The sequence below is a fragment of the Callorhinchus milii genome, unplaced genomic scaffold (assembly GCF_018977255.1).
Source record: "Callorhinchus milii isolate IMCB2004 unplaced genomic scaffold, IMCB_Cmil_1.0 Scaffold21, whole genome shotgun sequence".
Lineage (NCBI taxonomy): Eukaryota > Metazoa > Chordata > Chondrichthyes > Chimaeriformes > Callorhinchidae > Callorhinchus > Callorhinchus milii.
Genome location: NW_024704762.1, coordinates 100,832 through 118,999, shown reverse-complemented (window position 1 = coordinate 118,999; position 18,168 = coordinate 100,832). Strand labels below are relative to the sequence as shown.

General features: G+C 41.6%; 1 protein-coding gene across 1 annotated transcript in view; it reads left to right on the top strand.

Annotated features, from left to right (window-relative positions):
- The window catches only part of rab8a (RAB8A, member RAS oncogene family), a 44,206-nt gene extending 26,458 nt beyond the window's left edge, over window positions 1-17,748 (top strand). The window contains exons 7-8 of the mRNA XM_007902560.2: window positions 6,132-6,182; window positions 14,240-17,748. Of these exons, the coding sequence (XP_007900751.1) occupies window positions 6,132-6,182; window positions 14,240-14,332 (144 nt within the window). The 3' untranslated portion in view covers window positions 14,333-17,748. The remainder of the gene's footprint in view (window positions 1-6,131; window positions 6,183-14,239) is intronic.
- The last annotated feature ends 420 nt before the right edge of the window (window positions 17,749-18,168 follow it).

Here is an 18,168-nt window from a genome sequence, read left to right as displayed (position 1 = left end):
ACAGCACAGAAGGAGGCCATTCGGCCTATTGTGTCTGTGCCGGCTCATTGAAAAGAGCTATCCAAATCAATCCCAATCCCCCACACTCTCCACTTGTCCTCCCCAAATAATTATCTACTTCTCTCTTAAAAGTTGTTATCAAATCGGGCTTCCACCAGCCTTTCAGGCAGTACATTCCAGATCCTAACAACTCGCTGTGTGAAAACATTTCTCCTCACCCCCCTCTGTTTTTTCTAATAGCTATTTTAAATCCGTGTCCTCGGGTTACAAACCCACCCGCCAGTGGGAATAGTTTCTCCTTGTTCACCCTATCGAATCCCCTCAATTTTGAAAACTTCTATTAAGTCTCCTCTTATCCTTCTCTGCTCCAAGGAGAATAACCCTCGCTTCTCTAGCTTCTCCTCAGAGCTGAAGTCCCTCATTCTTGGTACCATCTTGGTAAATCTCCTTCACCCTCTCCAATGCCTTGACATCCTTCCTAAAATGTGGTGCCCAGAATTGTACACAGTCTCTAGCTGAACCCAACCAGTGTTCTTAAGGGATTATTATCCCCGGAAAAGCGATCCGCCAATTGACTAACAACTGGGTTCCTATTTACTGTTAGGCAAACAGAGGCATGTGGAGTAAGGAAACTTGCCCAACATTTCGCCCTGCCGGAATAGAATCCAGGTCTCTCACTTGCGAAGTGAGTGCTCTAACCACTGAGCTACAGGACTCCATATAATAATAATAATAATAATCCTTGCATTTGATATAGCGCTTTTCACGTCGAGAGGACGTCCCAAAGCGCTTCACAGAACACACTGCAAAGTGAATTGACTGTATATTTGTGGGCGAACGCGGCAGCCAATTGCGCACAGCAATGTCCCACAAACAGTCGTAGATTGAAAATGACCAATTTATTATTGTTTTTTGTTTTTGGAGGGATTATTATTAGGCGTGTGGAGTAAGGAAACTTGCCCAAGGTTTCGCCCTGCCTGGAATTGAACTCAGGTCTCTCACTTGCAAAGCGAGTGCTCTAACCACTGAGCTACAGGACTCCACATATATATTTATATATCATTGCTGTTGAAAAGAGCCAGTACAGACGTGTTGGGCTAAATAGCCTTCTATGCTATGAATTACTATGATTCCTTGTAAGATAAATTTGCAGATAAAACCAAGTTGGAGAAACTGGAATCAGAGGAGGCTGTGTAGGTCCTAGAAAGAAATATTGATGGGATATGCACATTTTTTTGGTTAGCCAGTTGTCTGACAGTGCAGAAACCCATTACCATTCTTAAGAACATCCAAACCAAACAAAGTTCCATGTATCGTACCTGTACATGGGAATTCCAGGTTTGCATACTTAATTCTGGGGAGCATTAGGCACAGGTTGGCAAGAGTTTTCCTTGGGGACCCCAGAGTGTACTGCTGCAGTTTCACCAACTAAAACCATAAGGCTTGCTTGAGAAAGGTTATATGGGAACTGAGCATAAACCAACAGCAGAGAATATTAATAAATATTGTGCCTTAGTATTTGCAGTGGAGGGAAAATTGATAGGAATATCGATTCCCCCAGATAAAATATTATCTCAGCACGGAACATAGAAAGCTGGATAGGACATGTAGATGTTAAAGTAGGTGGTGAGAAAAGAATTAATGTGACTTGAAGTGGCTACATTTCCAGGTGCCAGTGGTCATGGCAGAGGCCATCTCTGACCACTTCTTCATCCCCCTCCATTCCTCCAAGTCCTCCACCATCCTTTTCTGCCCATGGAAAAAGCTTCTGCCCGAGTCCCTCACAGACGCCCTCTCATTAAACATTCTCTCCTGCTGGCCTTCAACCCACAACGTTCCTGATGCAGCCGTCAAGCTACTAAACGATCACCTCTCCTCCACCTTTAATTCCCTCGTTCCCCAAGACCATCTCCAAACCCACTTGCTCTCCCTGGTAAAACTGTCATCTCTATTCTCTCAAATCGCAAACCCAGCTGCTCAAGCACAGATGGCACCAAACCAGCCTCACGATTCACTGGTACCTGTGACTCTTCATACTTAACCACCTCTTCCTCTCTCAAGCCAAAACCTCTTTCTCACAGGTTATCCTCGTGGTCAAGAATATCCCCAAATTCCTGTTCTCCACTGCCCAGCACCTCCTCCATGCTCCCTCTCAAGTATCCTCGATCCTCACCTCAGACATCAAGTACAAAGAGGTCCTGGACATCTTTTTTCTCCCAAGATCGACAACATCCAGTTGACTGCCTCCTCCTCCTCTTCCCCCCTCTCCCCCCCATGCCTCCCTCACCACCCTTTCCTCCTACCACGGCTCCTACCATAATGATAATAATCCTTGCATTTTGATATAGGCTTTTCACGTCTTCTAGACATCCCAAAGCGCTTCACAGAATATACTGTAAAGTGAATTGACTGTATATTTGTGGGCGAACGCGGCAGCCAATTGCGCACAGCAATAACCCACAAACAGTCATGGATTGAAAATGACCGATTTATTATTATTTTGTTTTTTTGGAGGAATTATTATTAGGCGTGTGGAGTAAGGAAACTTGCCCAAGGTTTCGCCCTGACCTGCCTGGAATTGAACTCAGGTCTCTCAGTTGCAAAGCGAATGCTCTAACCACAGGATTCCACTTGAAGGGAATATTGCGAGTGAAGGGCGCTATATAAATGCAAGTTGTTGTTGTGTAGGAGTGAAATTAGGAGGCAGTTTTTTACCCAAAGGCTAGTGGAAATTTGCAGCTCTCCCCCCAAAAGGCTGTGGATCCTAGATTCATTTTCATTTTCAAGACTGAGGTGGATAGATATTTGTTAGGCCAGAAACAGGCCAAGGGCGAGTAATTTCACTTCAAGTACAGATCAGCCATTAATTATTAATTAATTAGTTATTCATTTTGATTAATTATAGAAAGACAGAACATGCTCCAGTTGCTATGACAGAGCCAATAAGGTAACGACAGGAAGTACAAAAGGACATTGGGAGTGGGACACATCAGTTGGAGTGCTCTGAGTTGACAATAAATAATAATATTCATTGCATTTGCATTGCATAAAGAAATTTACTAACGCACGGAGGCTTTGGATTGAGAATTATTACATGTAGCCAGTGCTAGCTGGACAAGCAGTGGGAACGCTTGGCAGACACCGCTTTCAAGCTGTGCAGTTTTAACTGGTTTGACTCCAATTCGTACACTGTGGTCACCAAGCTTTTGCTCTTGCCAACAGAATTAGAAAAACAAGCTGGATCCCTCCAAGGAAGGAGTGCACAATCCAGTTGAATAAATATCTCTAGAATTTCCATGTATTCATAGATTCATAGAATGTTATGCCACAGAAGGAGGCCATTCAGCCCATCGAGTCTGTGCTGGCTCTTTGACAGAGCAAGTCACTTTCACTAACCCCAATCACCAGCTTTCTCCCCATAACCCTGCAAACCCAGACCTATCCAGTTCTCTCTTAAAAGCTGTTATCATGGAACTCTATTTGGTTTGGATATTCTTAAAGCACGGTGATGAGTTTCTGCATTTGTCAGACGTGCAGCCGACCCAAAAAAGAAGAGTTACTCCCAGTGGCCTGACAAGATTCCCCCGGTTAAAATTGGTCATTCACTTAATGTAGGGTTGAGCAAAATACAGCCCGCGGGCCATATCCGAACGCCAAATGATTCTCTCCGGCCCGTCATTGTGTCCAGCAATAGAAACAATTATAGTTCATTCAATCCCAGAAAGTCACACAAGTTTCGCATTTGAATCAGATCAGGAACATCAGCCAATCACACGGCTTAGTTGTGCGCAGCTCCCTTAAGTGTTGAATCAGGCTGATGTCAGAAATGTATGGATTGGCAAATTTTCAAACACGCGTGGTAACCTCGGCAATACTTTTCACTGAAGAGGACGTTAATTCGAATTGAGTTTATCAAAGAAGCGAAAAGTGGACGCTGAAGGACGAATATTTAACAAAGAATGGACTTCTAAGTATTTGTTTACCAGTGTGGGTGAAAAATCAAACAACTAAAATAAATAAAATAAAAATAAATTAAAAAATTAAATAAAGAAAATAAAAACAGTGCAGTTATAAAAATAAAGTAAGCAATTTTGCATGTTTTTCACTGGCACTCGATGAGAGTTGTGATGTCAAAGGCACAGCCCAGTTGATAATTTTTATTCGAGGTATCACCAGACATTTTGAGCTCACAGAAGAATTGGCATCAATGCAGTCAATGAAAGATACGATAACTGGAGAAGACTTTTTGGAGGCAGTAAATAAATGTATCTTAAAATTAGGAGTGGAGTGGGAAAAATTGGTCAATGTGACCACTGATGGAAGCCCAAATCTGACAGTAGAAATGTTGGGTCACTGAAAAGAATTCCAGATCAAGTCAAAGAAACAAATCCAGAACAGAATATTGTTTTTCTACACTACATTATCCACCAAGAAGTCCTCTGTAAGAGTGTTCTAAAACTAAACAATGTCGTGGACAGTTACGAAAGTGATCAACTACATTCGAGCAAGGGGATTAAACCACAGGTAATCTGTAACTCTGCTTGAGGAATTGGAATCCGAGCAAACGAATGTTCTGTATCACACGAATGTAAGATTGCTTATTTTAGGAAAGGTCTTGAAAAGAGTGTGGAACTGAGAAGAGATTGATTTATTTTTGGACATAAAACAAAAAGATTCAGATTTCCCACAGCTGAATGATGCGAATTGGCTCTGATTTCGCATTTGCCGTTGATATCATGGGCCACATAAATGAACTGAATTCAAAACTGCAACGGTTTTTATTGTGCATAATTTGTATTGCAGTGTCAAGTCATTTATGACAAAATTATTTATTTTATCACATCAGATAGGAAACAGGCTGTTCGCCCACTTTCCAACTTTGCAGCAGATTACTGTTTGCGATCAAAGCCATAAAAAGTAGACTTCGTCACTACTTGACTTTCATACCGAATTTTCTCGCCGATTCCAGGATTCAATTTGATCGAAAATGACCTGTTTTTGGTCTTTTCACCTTTCTCATTTGATGTTGACAAAGCCCCATTTGACCTCCAACTTGAGTTTATTGACCTGCAATGTGATCCATTGCTTGCGGAGCAATTCAAATCAGTGCCGCTTCCCAGTTTTTATGCTTCTCTTAATGAATAGACCTTTCCAAAAATAAAGACTCATGCCCAGAGGAAGCTTGTGCTGTTTGGATCCACATACATATGTGAGAAGACATTTTCTGTGATGAAATTCAATAAATCAAAGCATAGATCTGTGATGACTGATGACCAACTTGCAGCAGTTCTCCGCATTGCAATAATGGAGACAATGCTTGACTTCAACTGTCTGGTTAAGGCACATCAACGCTTTAATTCTTTCATCCCTTTGAGTGAGCTTCTCACATTCTCATCAATATGTGAATAAATATCGAATAAATGTCTGCTCAATGAGTTGTTCTTATTTAATTTTAATGAATGTCCATTATATAGACTTTATTTTATGCATGTACAAGTGTAAGTGTACAAGACTTGATTTTGAGCTATTATTAAGCATTTGCATCTATATTAAGTGTGTGGACCGCAGAGTTTACCAAAACTTGTGAAGCGGCCCGCCAGCCAAAATATTTACCCGTCCCTGACTTAATGGTTGATTGCGGGAGATTGCTGCAAATTGGTTGTGTTTGCTACACAGTAGTCACTTTATAGTAAATTCTATGAAGCATTTTGAGACGTTCTTCTAACATGAAGGTGCTGTATCAGATGTAAGGATTATGTTTATTATATGCCTTGTTTGTGGACCTGGTGTGTGCAAATCAGCTGCAATTTATTATGTAGAGCAGTTTTGAACACTTGGATGTTATAAGCACTATATCAAGGAGTGTTATTTTAAACTGATAATAATAATCTTTGCATTTGATATAACGCCTTATCACGTCTTCAAGACGTCTCAAAGCGCTTCACAGATACACTGTATATTTTTTGGATGAAACGCGGCAGCCGATTGCATGCAACAGCATCCCACAAACAGCCGTGGATTCAAGTAACCAATTTCATTATTATTAGCATTTGTGATGAGCATTTGTGTTGTTCTTTAACTTGTTCTTTCTCAGGTGGATAATTAACGTTTTTTATTTTTACCTCTTGCAGGCTTTTTTCACTCTTGCCAGAGACATCAAAGCAAAAATGGACAAGAAATTGGTATGTGTCTATACAGTATCAAATATTAAATGTGCTGCCTTCCACTCCAATACTTAAATATATGTCAGAGCATTGTTTAAGGCAGAATGCACACCGGGTTCAGAAGGATTGACAAAGGCTGGTGCTGGATTATCTCCCCAGATGAGGGATACGACTTTGAGATTATAAAATACATGCTTTAAGGCAGATCTAGGGGGTGCATAAGATCCCAGCCCACCTTATAATGTACTTGAGCAGCCGCTGGTTAGTGCTTCCTGTGGTAACATTACCAGTTGATATTTGGTGACATGTATTGGTTACGTTGCACTGTGTGCTTCATTTACTGTCATCATGCTTCAAAGATGGGATTTAGAGCTAACAAAATGTTCGAGTTCATGGCCAATTGCATAATGGACCATTATTCTAACTGGGTTGCCCTGTATAACAACACAGAATTGGTCCTTCAGCTCATCAAGTCTGCGTTGTATGTTCACTACAGCAGCTATAGTCTAATCCCACTCTCTAGGTCAATCCCCACACCCTATAACATTCCTCATCTTCAAGCATCTGTATAGTTACTTTTTAAAATAATTTGTGGACTTTACGTCAACAATTTGTGACCGGATTTTTGTAGCTCCCTTCATGCCAGAGCGCTGTATAGTGGCAGAGTTGTATACCAAGTAAGGGAATTTGAAGAGGTAGCTGTTAAGGTGGGATTTAAAGATAGATAAAGATGGGGAGGCAGAAGAATTGAGGCAAGAGAGTTCCAGACATTAGGTCACAGATAAACACAAAAAGTAAAAGGATGGTCAAAGCAAGGGGGGGTGGCCCTATTAAGGACCAAAATGGAAAACTTCTTGTGGAGGCCGAGGGCATGGCTGAGGTACGGAATGAATACTTTGCTTCTGTCTTCACAAAAGAGGATGCCCCCAAGGTCACCGTAGAGGTGGAGGAGGCAGAGAAGTTGGATGCAAATGGATAGAGAGGAAATACAGAAAAGGTTAGCAGCGCTCAAAGTAGAAAAGTCACCAGGTCCAGATGGGATGCTTCCTAGATTGCTGAAGGAAGTTAGGGTGGAGTTATCGAAGGCTCTGGCCACAATTTTTCATTCCTCCTTAGATATGGGAATAGTGCCTGAGGACTGGAGGGTTGCTAATCTTACTCCCTGTTCAAAAAAGGGGAGAGGGATAAACCTGGCCAATTCGGGACAAAATTATTTTTTACTTTTAGAAAAACAAATTAATTAATGACAGTCTACATGGCAAATTTAAAGGCAAATCGTGTCTGACAAACTTCATTGAGTTCTTTGATGATATAACGGAGAGGATTGATGAAGATAGTTCAGTTGATTTAGTGTATATGGACTTTCAGAAGGCGTTTGATAAGGTACCTTATTAGGTACCTTATCAAGAGCGTACAGAAGCTGAGAACCTGGGAGTTCAAGTACACAGGTCTTTGAAGGTAGCAGGACAGGTTGATGGAGCTCTGAAAAAAGCATATGGGATCCTTGGCTTTCTAAATAGACGCATAGAGTACAAATGCAAGGAAATTCTGCTAAACCATCATAAGTCACTGGTTAAGCCTCAGCTGTACTATTGTGTCCAATTCTGGACAACACACTTTAGGTAGGAGATCAAAGTCTGGGAGAGGGTGCAGAGGAGATTTACCAGAAGAGATGAGGGACTTTACTTGTGTGGACAGACTGGAGAACCTGGGATTGTTCTCCTCAGAGCAGAGAAAGTTACGGGGAGATTTAATGGAGATGTTCAAAATTATTAGGGGTTTTGGTAGAGTAGATCAGGAGAAACTGTTTCCACTGGCGGGCGGGTCAGTAACCAGGGCACATAGATTTAAGATAATTGGCAAAAGAACCAGAGGGGAGATGAGGAGAATTTTTTTACACAGAGAGTTGTTAACGGTCTGGAATGCACAGCCTGAAAGGGTGATGGAAGCAGATTCAATGACAGTTTTCAAAAGGGAATTGGAAGGTACTTGAAAAGGAAAAAAATTGCAAGGATGTGGGGAAAGAGCAGGAGAGTGGGACTGATTGGGCAGCTCTTCCAAAGAGCCTCCACAGGCATGATGGACCAAATGGCCTCCTTCTGAGCTGTAATATTCTATGATTCTATGATAGTGTGGAGGGTTTGGGGTGGGGGGCGCGCAGAAGGCCTGTGTTTCCTCCAAGTTATAGAATCACAGAATCATACAACACAGAAAGAGGACATTCGGCCCATCGTGTCTGTCTCCGCAAAAGAGCAATCCAACTCAATCTCCATAGCCCTGCAATCCTGTCCTCCCCAAATACCCATCTACTTCTCTCTTAAAAATTGTTATTGAATCGGCTTCCACTACCCTTTCAGGTAATGCATTCCAGAACTGAACAACTCGCTGGGTGAAAAAAAAATTCCTAACCTCCCCTCTGTTTCTTTTAACAACTAACTTAAATCAGTGTCCTCGGGTTACTGAGTCACATGCCAGTTGGAAACAACCTATCAAATCCTCTCATGATCCTGAAAACCTCTATTAAATCCCCTCTTAATCTTCTCTGCTCCAGGGAGAATAAGCCTAGTTTCTCTAACCTCTCCTGATAACTAAGGTCCTTCATTCCTCTTACCATCTTGGTAAACCTCCTTTGCACCCTCTCCAATGCCCTAACATCTTTCCTAAAGTGCGGTGCCCAGAACTGGACGGATTGCAGTCTCCAACTGAGGCTTAACCAGCATTCAACATAACCTCCCTACGTTTGTATTCTATGCCCCTATTTATAAAGCCTAGTATCCCGTATGCTTTTTTAACAGCTTTATCTACCTGTCTTGCCACCTTCAGAGATTTGCTTATGTGGACCCCCAGGTCTCTCTGTTCATTTGCCCTCTTTAAGATTGTACCATCAGCTTATATTGCCTCTCCTCATTCTTCCTACCAAAATGCACCCTTTCGTATTTCTCCACATTAAGCCTCATCTGCCATGTTTCTGCCCATTTTACCAATCAGTCTCAGTCCTCTTGGAGTCTGATGCTGTCCTCCTCACCATTGCCTACTTTTCCCAGCTTAGCATCGTCTGCAAATTTGGAAATTGTGCTCCCTATATCCAGGTCCAGATCATTAATACAGAAAGACCAGTGGTCCCAATACCGACTCCTGGGGGACACCACTACACACCTCCCTCCAGTCAGAAAAGCAACTGTTTACTACCACTCTCTACTTTCTGTCTCCTAGCCACCTCTGGATCCATAGTGCCACAGTCCCTTTAATATTGTGGGCTTCTGTTTTGTTTATAAGTCTCGTATAATAATAATAATAATAATAATCCTTGCATTTGATATAGTGCTTTTCACGTCGGGAGGACGTCCCAAAGCGCTTCACAGAACACACTGTAAAGTGAATTGACTGTATATTTGTGGGCGAACGCGGCAGCCAATTGCGCACAGCAATGTCCCACAAACAGTCGTAGATTGAAAATGACCCAATTTTTTTTTTATTATTGTTTTTTGGTTTTTTTGGAGGGATTATTATTATCTTGTTGATACTCGTCAACAAGGTGATGTCTCACCACTGTAATCATAGACAGACTGCAGACATGGTTGGGAAGAGAGACTATATGGCACTTTGTCAAATGCCTTTTGAAAATCTAGATAAACTATGTCTACTGCACTACCTTCATCCACCCTCTCAGTCACTTCATCAAAAAATTCTATTAGGTTTGTCAGACACGATCTGCCTTTAACAAATCTGTGTTGGCTGTCCTTTATTAAACCGTATTTTTCTAAGTGAGAATTTATATTGTCCCGGATTATAGTCTCCAGAAATTTCCCTACTATTGATATTAGGCTGATTGGCCTTCAGTTCTCAGGTTCATCCTTCTGCTCATGTTTGGACAGGGGAGTAACATTTGCAACCATCCAGTCCTCTGGCACCACTCCAGTGTCCAAAGAGGATTGAAACATTATGGCCAGAGCCTCCGCTATTTCCACCCTTGCTTCCCTCAGTAACCTAGGATGCATCCTGTCCGGACCGGGTGACTTATCTATGTTGACCACTGACAGCCTTTTTAGTACCTCCTCTCTTGATTTTTATCATATCCAATTTTTGTTCACACGCCTGCGATATTGTGGCATTGGTTGCATCGTCTTCTTTTGTGAAGACAGTTTCAAAGTACCTATTTAGAATATCAGCCATGCCCTCTGCCTCAACGAGAAGATTTCCGCTACCTTCGACTAACCTTTTACTCTTGATATGCTTATAAATTATCTTAGGGTTCCCTTTTATGTTTCCTCTAATCTCTTCGTCCCTCTTATTTCCCTTTTCACTTCTCCTTTGTACTATATTTTATTTGATTATCCTGTGTGTTTTGGACCTGACATTTGTCATAAGCCTCCTTTTTCTGTTTTATTTTAATCCCAATTTCCTTAGTCATCCAGGGAGGTTTGACTGTCCTACCTTTCCCCTTTGTGGGAATGTATTTGCTCTGTCCCCGAACTATCTCCTCCTTGAAGGCTTCCAATTGTTCATTTGCAATCCTACCTGCCAATCTTTCTTTCCAATCTATCTTGGCCAGGTCTCTTTTTAGCTCACTGAAATTAGCCCGCTTCCAGGTGAGGGTCTTTACCTTTGATTGATTGTTGTCCTTTTCCATAACTATTCTAAACCTAATGATATTGTGATCACTGTTATCCAGATGCTTTCCTACTCAAACCTGCTCCACTTGCCCCACTTCATTTCCCAGAACTAAATCCAAGACCGGCTTAATCCGCTCTACATTTCTCCCTTGTCTCTTTCCACTTTTTGTTGCACTATTCCTTGTTTCATTTCTATTTGTCTCTCCTCGTCCACTATGTAACTCGTTTCGCCTTCCTGATGCGCCTTGGGACATCCTCCTGACGTGAAAGGCGCTTTATAAATGGAATCTTGTTGTTGTTGTTGATGCTACATTCTGATCCCCATCCCCCCTCGAAATCAGTTTAAACGCTTCCCCACAGCATTTGTTATCCTTGTTGCAAAGACATTGGTCCCAGCCCTGCTCAGGTGTAAACCATCCCTCGTGTACAGGTCCCATCTGCCCCAGAAGTGGTCCCAGTGGTTTAGAAATCTGAAGCCCTCCTTCCTGCACCATTTCTCAGCCAGGCATTCATGTGTTTGATCCTCACGGTTTGTTATTCACTCGCATAAGGCATTGAGGGTATCTCCAAAATGATAGAAATGTGGCCTAATAAAGACTTGTACAAATTTATTATTTTCTTGGGGGTGATGAGGTGGAATTCCTAACTTCCCAAGTCTGTTATCATAACTAGAATCACTCATCCCTGGAACAGAAAGTCTCTGAGGTAACAAGCTGAGGTAAATTTCAGAGAAATTAGTGTCACGGTGACTGATGGTGACTGATGATGACTGCCGGTGACATTGAAGGCTTTAATGTATTCAGGAGGGATAGGGAAGGAAAAAAGGGAGGGGATGTGGCAATGTTAGTCAAAGATATGGTTATAGCCGTGGAAAGGGTCGAGGCGCTGGAGGACCCCAAAACGGAATCTATCTGTTTAAAGTTAAGGAACAAAAAAGGAGCTGATACGCTGGTCGGGGTATACTATAGACCACCAAAAAGTGGGAAGAAAATAGATGAGCAGATCTGCAAGTAGATCTCAGACAGATGCAAGGCCAATAGAGTCGTGATCATGGGGGACTTTAACTATCCCAACATTGACTGACAAAACAACAGCGCAAAGGGCAAGGAGGGGGAAAGATTCCTAAAATGCATACAGGACAACTTTCTTGATCAGTACATTTCCAGCCCAACGAGAAAGGAAGCAGTGCTGGATCTAGTTCTGGGGAATCAAGCAGGGCAAGTGGAGCAGGTTTCAGTGGGAGAGCATCTGGGCAATAGTGATCACAACATCATTAGATTCAGAGTTATATGGAAAGAGACAAGAATCCATCTAAGGTGGGGATACTCAACTGGAAGAGGGCAAATTTCAGTGAGTTAAAAAGGGACTGAGCCAAGGTGGACTGGAAAGAAAGATTGGCAGGTAAAACAACTAAAGAGCAGTGGGAAGTCTTCAAGAATGAGATAGCTCAGGGACAGAATAAATACAATACAAGGCATCTAAACCTCTCTGGATGACGAAGGTAATTGTATCTGAAATGAAGCAGAAAAAGGAGGTGTATGACAAATGTCAAACCCAAGATACAGAAGACAACCAAATAGAACATAGGAAGTGCAGAAGAGGTTTGAAAAAGGAAATAAGAGGGGCAAAAAGATTATGTGAAAAAAGGTTAGCGGGTAACATTAAAGGGAATTCTAAAATATTTCACAAACACATCAAGAAAAAAGGTTAGTCAAATGTAGGGTGGGGCCAATTAAAGTCCAAGGCAGAAATCTTATTGTGAAGGCAGAGGGCATGGCTGATGTACTAAATGAGTACTTTGCATCTGTCTTCACAAAAGAAGTGGATGCACCAAATGCCGCAGTATCGGAGGAGATGGCAGAGGAAATGGATATGATAAGTATAAACAGAGAGGAAGTACTGAAAAGGTTTTTTTGGGCTGAAGGTAGATAAGTCCCCCGGTCCGGATGGGATGCAGCTAAGGTTACTATGGGAGGTACAGGTACAAATAGCGGAGGCTTTGGCCACAATTTCTCAATCTTCGTTGGACACAGGAGTGGCGCCAGAGGACTGGAGAGGGGCCAATGTGACTCCCCTGTACAAAAAGGGACAACAGGACAAACCTGGGAACTACAGGCCAGTCAGCCTAACATCAGTAGGCGGGAAACTCCTGGAGACTATAAACCGGGACAGAATAACTCTTCACTTAGAAGAATATGGGTTAATTAGGGACAGCCAACATGGATTTGTTGAAGGCAGATCTTATCTGACAAATCTAATAGAATTTTTCGATGAGGTAACGGAGAGGGTGGATACAGGGAGTGCAGTTGATGTAGTTTATATCGGCTTTCAAAAGGCATTTGACAAAGTGCCACATGAAAGACTTGTAAGAAAGATAGAAGCCCATGGTATAAAAGGAACAGTGGCAACGGATCCAGAACTGGTCGGGAGACAGAAAGCAGAGAGTTGTGGTGAACGGCTGCTTTTATGACTCGAGGGAAGTATACAGTGGCATTCCCCAGGGATCGGTATTAGGACCACTGCTCTTCTTAATATACATAAATGAGCTGGACTTGGGTATAGCGAATACCATTTCCAAGTTTGCGGACGACACAAAGTTAGGTAGGCGAGTAAACAGTGAGAATGATACTGCAGGAAGACATAGACAGAATGGGCGACACATGGCAGATGAATTTCAATGTAAAGAAATGTGAGGTAATGCATTTTGGTAGAAAGAAAGTAATACAATCTTAAGAGGGTGGGGATTCCTTGAAGGTGGCAGGACAGATAGATAAAGCTGTAATAATAATAATAATCCTTGCATTTGATATAGCGCTTTTCACGTCGGGAGGACGTCCCCAAGCGCTTCACAGAACACACTGTAAAGTGAATTGACTATATATTTGTGGGCGAACGCGGCAGCCAATTGCGCACAACAATGTCCCACAAACAGTCATGGAATGAAAATGACCAATTTATTATTGTTTATTTTTTTTGGAGAGATTATTATTAGGCTCTGTGTGGAGTAAGGAAACTTGCCCAAGGTTTCGTCCTGCCTGGAATTGAACTCAGGTCTCTCACTTGCAAAGCGAGTGCTCTAACCACTGAGCTACAGGACTCCACAATTCACAGATTCAAAATAGTCTCTAAAAGAAGCAGCGAGGAGGTGAGAAGAAATTTTTTCACGTAGCGAGTTGTTCGAATCTAGAACGCATTGCCTGAAAGGGTGGTCGAGGCTGATTCGATAACTACTTTTAAAAACGCTGTGGATGGGTATTTGAGGAGGACAGGTTTGCAGGTTATGGGGAAAGGGCTGGGGAGTGGGATTGACATTACATTGCTCTTTTCAAAGAGCCGGCACAGACTCAATGGGCCGAATGGCCTCTTTTTGTGCTGTACGATTCTATGATTCTATGGTTCGGTCTGAGATTCGGTGGATTTGTTTAATAGTGGATTTCTAATCCCATGTCCTTATATTTCCAGGAAGGCAACAGTCCCCAGGGCAGTAACCAGGGCGTCCGCATCACCTCAGAGCAGCAGAAAAAGAGCAACTTCTTTCGTTGTATTCTCCTGTGACAGACTCTGCCTTAAAACAGCACTCACTCACTTGAACTTGAGCACACGCCTGAGTGCATTCTACTGATGACTATTCCTCTGAGGTTTGCTGCAGAATGCATACAGAGATAAAGCAGATGAGGTTTTAGCTTTTAGGACCTGTCCGATGATTACCTTGGGAGTGCAAATCAGGATCTTCTGATGGAATTCTTCCTTTTCACCAATTTCCGATCTCCTGAAGTTTAATTGTTGGGATCCTCCCGTTGCTTCTCCCCATCTTCATCTTTGGGTTTCCTTTTTTTGCTACGCAATGCTTATTTTAGAAATTCTCCCAAATGACTGGATTCTGATGTTCGGACATTTTTCTACTTCTGGAGCTGTCTGTGATATGCACTCATTCTACACCTACATGTTTTATACACCATTCACCAGCTTCAGTCACTGTCCTGGGAATAGCTGAGTCCTTTCAGGCCAGACTCCGATCATACCAAGCATGCTTTAAACTTTCTCTTCACCCAAGTTGCACCAGCGAAATGATCTGTAGTTTTAGCTTGTTTATCTCGTGTGGATCGATAATTGTCAGATGGATCAAGCAGCTGAAATGATTACTTACAAATCTATAGATTAAAAAATGGCAGCAGAAAGCTATACTAGGAGTTCTGTGCTGTGCCTTATGGTGGGGAGGCTGAGCAACAGTGTCATTTAGTATTTAAAAATTTCATGGCTACTGTTGGTTGTGTTTCTGTAAACATTCTTGGTTTCTCGCACCAGTACATTGGATGTTGAAACCGACCTTATAGTGCCACCCCTTGTACCAGGGAAATTTAATCAAGCATTTCGCAGTTAATGTGTCAGTTAATGTGTTGTGGCAAGGCCGTAAGATTTTCACAGTTTCTGAGTTGGTGTAAATTGAACAAAACCAAGAGTTCTGGATATTGACTAAAATCTATTCTGTGGTGTTAGACCAAGATGTCACAAACTTCCCCAATACAAGGTGTGAATCAGGAGGTCTGGACTAGCTGGTACAGTGTGGTGTACTAAGGTACGGCTTCTTGCTGATGTGTGAGCATAACATACATGGCACAGCAGAGGTGTTTTCCAGCTGATGTGCATGGAGCTGGTTACTGAAGCTGCCTTACAAACAGAGTTACTTATTTTTCCCAAATCCTTTTCAATAGCGGACCTATTTATATTTTCTGAATGTTAACCCTCAGATAGTTTTTGTTGTTTTTGCTGACCTCAAATACCAGGATAAAGATTAATGTGCATGACACAGATCTGGGTTAGTTTATTCCTGGTGAATTAGAAAAATAATCTGCTCTTGTTAATTCAGCAGGCTGACAATATACAGTTCTAAACTTAACTATTGAAATTCCAAGTAAATCCTCTCAGGGGTGAAATGCAATTAAGTAATTGGCAGCAGTCACCTCCATAATGCGGATCAGCTGAGATTTGATGAGACAGATATCCAGAAATTTTCCTCTTTGAGCTGCTCTACAAATTCCTAACTACAAATATGAAGATTGATCGTGCTAGTGCTGATATCAGTATTAATTCTTTAAGATTTGGTATTGGCAAGACTAGCAAGGATTTAGTTTGATATCCGCTTAAAACTCAGAATGTTGAACAAAGACCGAAAATGTGAATATTTTGCTTGTGGGCCTGTTATACATAGTTTTCTATTAGAACAAGAGGATCATATAATCCTCTGCTACTGGTTTACATCCAATATATGCTGTTGAACCAGTGCAAAGAAAAAAGTTGGATATTCACAGCTGTTAAAATATTTAGGATTAATGTTCCTATAGGATGATATGTGCTTCTTGCACAGGCTGCAGTGAAGGAGGATGGGAGAAGTGTCACCAGCCATTGATATCACTGCCTGCATGTTAACTGTACCGATTCCTTATCCACAGTTGTGTAGAGTGGTATGTATGCACTGACCAAATAGCTTTCTTTGTGGAGTTTACTTAGCACTTTGTGTAGATAAATAAATGAGGACATGCCCCACCCCCCCCCCCACACACACACACACACTTTCTGTACTTAAGCCATACTTAAAAACTCTCCCAAGAAAGTGTAAGTTATTGAATGTCTTCTGCAAATCATGTCATCTGTTTAAATATCCAGTTTGATTTAATTCACCAGAATGTCCTCATAGTATTGTGGGTAGATAGCCACCATGTCCACCATGCCTTTACCATAATAAGTCTGGAGATCTAGTTCCAGGTTGTGGAGACCACAATGACTACGATGCCACATGACAGTAGGAGTATAAGTGTAAACTGCAGACAAAGTGTAGGGGTGTAAACTGCAGTGTGAGTTTAGTGCTGTACGGAGTACTAAGTTCACTATACTGAGTGCTATAGATTTTCTAAGCTTTAGGTTGCACAATTCAGGCTGCTCTTGAAATTCAAATTATGTTTTCCTTTCTTTTCTAACTCTTCTACAAACCATCATGATTAAGTATAAGAGCTTTTACTCACATCATGCCCCTGACTTCGTGCGCACATAATGTGATGTATATATCTGTGTGCTGGGACTTTGGGTTGTGAGCTGTGCTGGAGATGCTACATTGAATGCTGAGTAAATATTGGGATTGTGTCCTGAAGGATTGCTGAAACCACTGCACAGAACAGGCTTTGGTCTCCAGCTTCTATTCTGTAATATCTTTTTCACGAATGTTGTTGAATTGCTATTCACTTACAAGAAAATAAGAGTTGAGTGCAGCTGGAATTTGGCTTTCTTGAGGCTATCCTAAAATGGATGTTAATTTAATGCCAGTGCAACACACAATGAAACATGGTCATTATTTTACTATAGATACTGTACAATTGATTGTTTCTGGATCAGTTTGTAGTCAGGTGACCTCCATTCACCCTTTTCCGCTGATCCTTCCCCATACAGACCTAATTGTCACACAATTGATATTCTTCATGTGATTATCAGCAAAATATTGGATGTGGGATTAAGCCAAAATCAATCTTGTAGCAGGCATTGGATAGTGACCAACAATTGAAAACACTGCTGTTCACAAGGATTTGGGCGACAAAACCTTCATTTCACATTCCTACTATATCTCTTTTAGTGTTTTATTTGTACCCCTTAAGAAGTTGCCATCCTGGTTACAAGGAAAGGTGTGGGTACATGGGGAATAGGAATGGTGCACAAGTGTCGGTAGATCCTAGGATGAACAGAATAAAGTGAATTTTGGTTGTTTGGGGTTGGAAGCCTAAAAATGGTAATTGCAGCAATACCTAATGATTTTTTTCACAATCTTGTTTCATTCAAGAAAAAAGCCCTTTAATACTTAAAATTTACCAACTGGATCCAGAACCAAGAATTTTGAGGCCTGTGAGAACTGCTAATATTCATGTTGTGATAATGTTGTACAAAGAGTAACCTGTTGATTAATTACATAGCCAGACTATACCACAGTCTTTTTGTTGCCCTTGATTACTGGGAACATTAGCAATCAACAACTGACATACTAGTAAAGACTAGTGTTTGCACACACGATTGGGAAGTGTAGAGTGACTGAAAGTTTATATATTTTATGGTTTGATGAAAAAAAAGACAAAGGTAGCTGCTCCATTCAGTTTAGCATCTCGCTCAGTGTGAGATGGTATTGAGTAACAGGAAGTGTGTTCAAAAGCAATTAGGTTGTTTTTACACTTTCATTGCATATTGAGAACAATCACTAAAACCAGAATTTCCAGCCAGCTTCTCACTAGGATGCTGTTGTGTAGTCCTGTAGCTCAGTGGTGAGAGCACTTCCTCTCAAGCCGAGGCCTGGGTTCGATTCCCAGCAAGGTGAAATGTTGGGCAAGTTACCTTACTCCACACGCCTCTGTTTA